This window comes from Glycine soja, chromosome 9, assembly GCF_004193775.1.
Source record: "Glycine soja cultivar W05 chromosome 9, ASM419377v2, whole genome shotgun sequence".
NCBI lineage: Eukaryota > Viridiplantae > Streptophyta > Magnoliopsida > Fabales > Fabaceae > Glycine > Glycine soja.
The window spans coordinates 39935086-39941643 of NC_041010.1; the positions used below are offsets into that span (position 1 = coordinate 39935086).

General features: G+C 31.3%; 1 protein-coding gene across 1 annotated transcript; it reads left to right on the top strand.

Moving 5' to 3' along the window:
- The first annotated feature begins 830 nt into the window (after positions 1-830).
- Positions 831-2706, top strand: LOC114368491 (THO complex subunit 4A-like). Its single transcript, XM_028325738.1, has 5 exons — positions 831-1013; positions 1118-1273; positions 2317-2362; positions 2454-2506; positions 2602-2706. The coding sequence occupies exons 1-5, from the start codon at positions 852-854 to the stop codon at positions 2704-2706; spliced, it is 522 nt and encodes a 173-aa protein (XP_028181539.1). The 5' UTR covers positions 831-851.
- The last annotated feature ends 3852 nt before the right edge of the window (positions 2707-6558 follow it).

A 6558-nucleotide genomic window follows, 5' to 3' on the forward strand; every position in this document is an offset into this window, starting at 1 on the left:
ATCATTCTGGTTCTCAATTTTCACAAATATCCTAATATGAAGAGAACTCCTTCCACTTTCTGTGATGCATGAATTTTTTTTTTCTTTTTAAGTTGTTTATTAGTTAGATCAATTTTAAAGGTTGCTAACCCTGGATAATTAACGATAATGACAATAGAAAACTATGGTTGATTATATGACTATGTGATTCAGAAACATTTCTTTTTCTTCATATGTATGTTTTAATCATGATTTTTTTTTTAGAAGGAACCTTGAAATACCATTTCAACTTTTCACCTAGTTTTTTAAAATAACTTACAATTTTGTCTTGTATTTCAAATCATAGACTCAACATATGAAAAAAAATTCTTCTTGCTCACGCCCATATTGTGTCTTTAAAGAAATTACTAATTTGGCAACCTTAATTATTATTCCTCATAATTCATAATATATGATCTAAATGTTATTCTGATTAATTTTTGTTTGCAACACAACGTATTTTGAAATCTTACCTAATTTTAAGTTGTTTCATATGCTCCTTTCAGACAATATTAAAAGAATTATTTTTTACAACACGGTTTCGACAACGGTTGGCATAGACTTATCTTAGAAAACATGTCTATGACATTTTTGTAAATATTGAGATTTAAAACAAAGGCGGTTTTGTTTACTCGTCTTCAAATGAGTTGTTCTACGACGATTATTTATAAAACCGCCTTAAAATGTATTTGTGAAATAGTGTGAAAGCATACAACGACGGGTTTTATATAAGACTATATTTGTTTTTAAACATTAGGGAAATAATTACGTCACGATTGCTCCCTTTTTTCGTAGCTATTATACTTATAAACCCTAACTTTGAACCAGTAAACATGTCTGCAGTCATGGATATGTCGCTCGACGACATAATCAAGAACAACAAAAAATCTGGATTCGGAAGCTCCCGTGGCCGAATCCGACCCTTTGGATATGGACCTACTCATCGGTTCCCCAACCGTGCCGCCAATCGCGCCGCACCTTATGCCACCGCTAAGGTGCCTTTTACTTTCATCTATTGTTTAGTTTTTAATTTTGATGCGTTCGATTTTCGATTTCTAACCCTAATTTTGCATTGGATTTGGTTAATTATCGATTTTAGGCGTCAAAGGTGACGTGGCAACATGATTTATATGCAGATCAGCATGTGGCTGCGGCGGGGTACCCTGCTCAAGGTGGTCGTGCGGCTTCCATAGAAATTGGGATCAAGCTTTACATTTCAAACTTGGATTATGGTGTTTCCAATGATGATATCAAGGTAATAATCATCTCTTTGTTTTTCTTGTACTTTGTGTTTATTTTTTATTTGGCATGACCTTGAATTTTCACGCTGAATTTTAGTATGAGACATGGCGGTGATATTTGGGAGTTTGTAAGAAATCCTTGTTCTGTATTGTTTGTTGCTAGTGTTTGCATAGTTTGGGAGATGCCCCTTATTTTATTATATTTACAAAGGAAGAAGGTACTTGAACAAATTATGTGAGGGATGCAACAGGTTACTGTTATGTGAACTATGAAGTGTATGTTTGTGCAAGTATCTTTGTGATTTCGTGTATGTTGGGTTCTGCGGATTTTCACTTTGTATCTTTCAGAAGCTACTCCTTGTAGCTCACCATATGCGATTTTCGAATGAAAACAAACACATAATTAGTGTTGTCACCATATCAATTCAAGCTGGGAAGCAGGCTACAGTGGAAGAGGGGATTAGGTCTCCCACCATGGGAAAGTTATTTAACACTGCTAGATGTATTGATTTTTAAATCAATGACCAAGATTTTTTCCTTTCCCTGTTCTGCCTCTCTCTTTCCCTTTTTTTTCTGGCTTCTTCATCATCACACTGGCACGACACTCCCCCTTTAACTCTTTCTTCCTCCATCTAGTTCCCCATATTCTTGCACACACACAACACAGGATAGAGGATCTCAAACCAACAACACCTTTTTTCATTTGTACATCACCTTAACAAATAGAGATGAAATTAAAAAAATAAAACAATATATGTGCTTGAGTGAGCCACAGTCTAGTCAGGTGCGCCCCCTTCACACCAAGCCCCTTCATAAGATTTTTTCCTTGTCCATTTGCATGCATTTGTAGTTGATAAGTATAATAGCTACGAAAATCCTCCTATGCTTTTTAGACTTCGTAACATTTAGCATTTTCCTATTATAAATAAGGATTGATTAATTAATTAATGAGGAATAGTAATTTAAATAGTGACCATACATTGATTTAATACATTACACATAAATTTGTCCTACTTTAGTTGAATAAATATAATATGATTTAATATTTCTTGAGCAGCTAGCAGAAGACCTTGGGACATTGCCGATATGGGTGTTTAACGCTGGTATATTCTTCTTCCCTAAGTTGAAATTTATTCTCAACAAAATTTATTTGAATGTGTCTTTGTTATCTAATTAATTGAATGTCTTATTTAGGTTTCAGCCTTAATGATGAAATTGATACATCATCCATAGAATCCTATGTGCAAGTACCACTTTCTCCCCTTACTTTTGTCTTCTCAATCTTTCTTTATGAATTTATGTCTTTATATTTAGTGTTATTCTAAAATCTTGACATTAAAAGGGAGCTTTCGATGGCATTGAATTTGCAAGAGGCTCTCCTACATCACAATGGGACCGTCTTAGAAAGTTAAGACGGTTGTTAGTTGGAACCGTATTAGAAAGTTAGACTTTTTTTACAACAGTTGTTTTATAACAATTGTTTTATAATTGTTGTTAAAACTCTCAAGTTTCAATGACATTAGATATAAAGATGATTTGTAACCATAGTTAAATACGTTTATTAACCGCCGTTAAATGTCTTTTTTGTAGTAGTGAAAAATCTAATATTCTTTCAAAAAAATTCTTCAAAACGTAGTCAAATTTTTTTGCACTAAATGGTTTATTCCCTTCATTAAATAACATCCTAGAATAGTTTCATGCTTTTATCGGATTCTAAATGGAATTGGTGAAAAATTAAATGACAAAAACGAGATGGTCAATTAGAAGAACTTATCCCGTCCATACACAAATACTAAATATATAAACAAACTTCAACCATATTATTACAGTTGATGATAAGATATACTCCTAGGAAATTCCTTAGATCAAACTTCAAATTAACCTAATTATCTAATGGCGTGCATTTTTATTGTCTTTGATAGCTTCACACCCCAAGATTAATGTGAAATCATGATTCTTCGTTGGATGGAAGCAGAGAAGAAATTAAAAGTTGAACTAAACATTGCTACCTCCTTATTAGTCAATAATGAGCTATACCTATCTAATGAGACCTAAAAAGATTTTGTTTTTTTATACCTAAAAATATTATTTTATCTTGCAGGAATGACTGGTGGTGATTTTGCCAAGTATTCTTTTCTTGTAATTTATGCTTGTACGGCATTTAATATTATTTACGTCTCAACACTTTGGAATGTGAAGTGGGCAAGGTAGATTAATATAATCAAAAGTATGAGCTCTCAACAATCAAATTAGAGACACCATTTCCTCTTTGGGCAAGTAATGGATCACACCTGGCATAAAGGAGAGGAGGCAACCGTACACAGAATTGATAATAAAATATGAGGGATGATCTCTAGCATTATAGATGTGTGGGGTAAGTAGAATCCGGTTTGATAATCTCATTTAACTATGATACGCGAGCACAAACACTATCATATATCCTCGATTAGTGTTGCTGTTAGGACTATAATAAATTGTATGATTAAATGAAAATACAAATTGAGGAGAAGGAAATCAATCAACTACATTGTGCATGCAAACTATATGCATTGCCTTTCCTTTATTTATTGTGATCAGCAACTATATAAATCGTTGTTATTAATTTGTTATGCTAACCACTTATTTCCTATAATATCCTCTTTTTTTTTGGTAAATATGATAAGTATTTTTGACAAAAGAAATCATTTTCGAGTCAGATGAAACTATTATAAATAATAAAGCTTTTTTTAAAAAAAATATTTAATATAACTATTTACTCAAATTTTGAATTTAAAATTATTGATTACGTTAAAATAATTTCGTATTAGTACTTTTTGCCTACAATTGCCTGCCATTATTTATATGCCGTGCTTTCTTGATTGGTATATAATTGTGCAGAGATAAAGATAGAAATAAATTAGCTTATCTATTAAGAACTTACTGTTTAATTATACCAAGTTAAGGTTAGGCAGATCGATTTTAATATATTAAATAAGATAATATTTTTAATTTATTTAATTAATAAAAATTATCATTTAAAAAAACATTTAGGTCTAGCAAGTCAATCTATTTAATTAAATAATAATATGAATAATATTCATAATATGATGTACTCCTATAAAAATAATAAAATTTTTGTTGGATTAAATTTATATCATAGTACTTCGAGATATCATATATTTTCAATCATGCAAATAAAAGAAATTGTATCCAATTATAATAATGAAAATATGGTTTCAAAATAAGTTATTAAATAGTTTATTATTTATAAATATAAATATTAAAAACTGAAGAAAAAAAATAGTATCGGAACAATTGGATATATAAAAATATGCTCCCCAATGCTGAAGCAGCAATTGAAAAGTGGCAAAAGAGTATAATATAGAATGGAGGCTGATACAAATGGACCAATGAGGATGAGACAGAGAGACAAACTTTATGCCCCACCCACGACTCCACGAGTAATCTTTGCCCAAAAGTAAAGCCTAAAGCGAATCAGGATTCCAAGCCAACCAATCTAAGCCACTGTTTGCTTGGGAGAGAAGTGAAACTTCAAAAACCCTATCTCTCTTTTTATTACTGAAATTAAAATTTACTTGAGATAGATTTAAAAGACTTACTAAAGTCTTGTGACTTTAGGGGACATTTATAAAAATATTACATCAACATGAAAATTGAACCTTCATTTTTTAAAATATATTTTTTTTTTTACCAATTAAACCAACAATTGTTTTCTGCATCTCTCTTTCTCTCTGTTTAGATTTCTTCACCAAAAATATTGCAAAATAAAAACAGTTCTCTCTTCTCTCGCACTCTCTGTTGCCGCGCGTGTCCAGCTTAGCTTCATTCACGACTGTACGTTATTCTGGCACAATATGTTTATATTGTTCATTATTCATATGATATACTCAAGAGATAAGGATATGAAATAGTTGTTTCAATGTTTTTAGCTCGTAAAAAATATTATCTATACTAAATCAACAGAAAATATTATCTATAAAGTAAGTTTATTCGGTCATCTGATTATAAAATGTTATAATAATTTTTTAATATTATAATAATAATAATAATATTTTTTTATTGGTTAGCAATATAATAAAATTATATTGATAAGATATGACTATTAAACCCTTAAATTAGTTTATTTATAGATATGTTTATATTTATTTATTTTAATAATATTTATTTTGAAAAGAGAGAATAAAATATGTACCAATAAGAGAAAACATTTTTATGTTTAGCATCTAATTATAAATCATAAAATATGATTCAAGTCTAATTACTCTTTTCGTACCCATAGTTTTACAAACCTAAGTCTTGATGATTATTAATTGTTGCGGACCGCTAATAACACGCCTACAAATAGATTATTTTATTGATTAAATTTTATTAAAACCTGCATATTCATGAGTGAAATTTACACAATTTTTTTAAAAAAATAATTTTTAATTAATAATAAAGAATGTGTTAAGAGAGCATTAGAAAGTGTGTTAATAATATTTTTCTTAGTTGTTTGGTATTTTGTACTTTTGGTTTCACGTTTTGGTGCCGGGATATTGTCCCATTTTTTGGATGGATTTGCTGGAGACTTTGGTTCTTCTTGTCTATTACCAATAACTCTAATTCCCCACAGCCTTTCCCTTAATTAGAGAAAAATAATTTCGAAAATAAATAGAAACAAGATATGGCTTTATCCGTATAGTTTTAAGCTCGTTCAAGTCATCCTTCTAATATTTCATTATATATAACGTTGCACGATTAAAATAATTTTAATTTCCAATATATCATTGTACAAAACCAAAGTGACAAAGATTTATTTATCCAAAAGTTATCAAAAGTATTTAGTTACTTCTTTGTATCTGTCTATTTATCCATCCACATACACACTTATTTTGAAGAAAGACATGTGAGAATTAGAATTTTTCTTTATATTTTTTGCTATTTTGGTCCACTGAAAAAGGTATTAAGCTATAAAGAAAGAAAGAAAAAAAAAACAGAGTATTTAAACATTAAGTGACAAAGCCAGCACAAAAGAGTTGCCTGAGTCGCAACTTTCGACCAAAAACACCCTGTCGTTTACTCGCAATTGTCCTGAACCGAGGGCGGGGACCACCGCCAACCGCCTCTCATAACCCCACGCGCCATCAAGGAGCGTGGCTCCCTCTCCGAAAATCCGAAAGGTGACGTGTACCAAAGCGAGGCCCCCGTAGGTCCCACCACGATCCCGGAGCAAATATCGCAACCCCTCCCGATGCTCGCCACGTGTACCCCCTCCGATACTGTACATGCGTCCCCTTTATATACGCGGTGCTCCCTCATC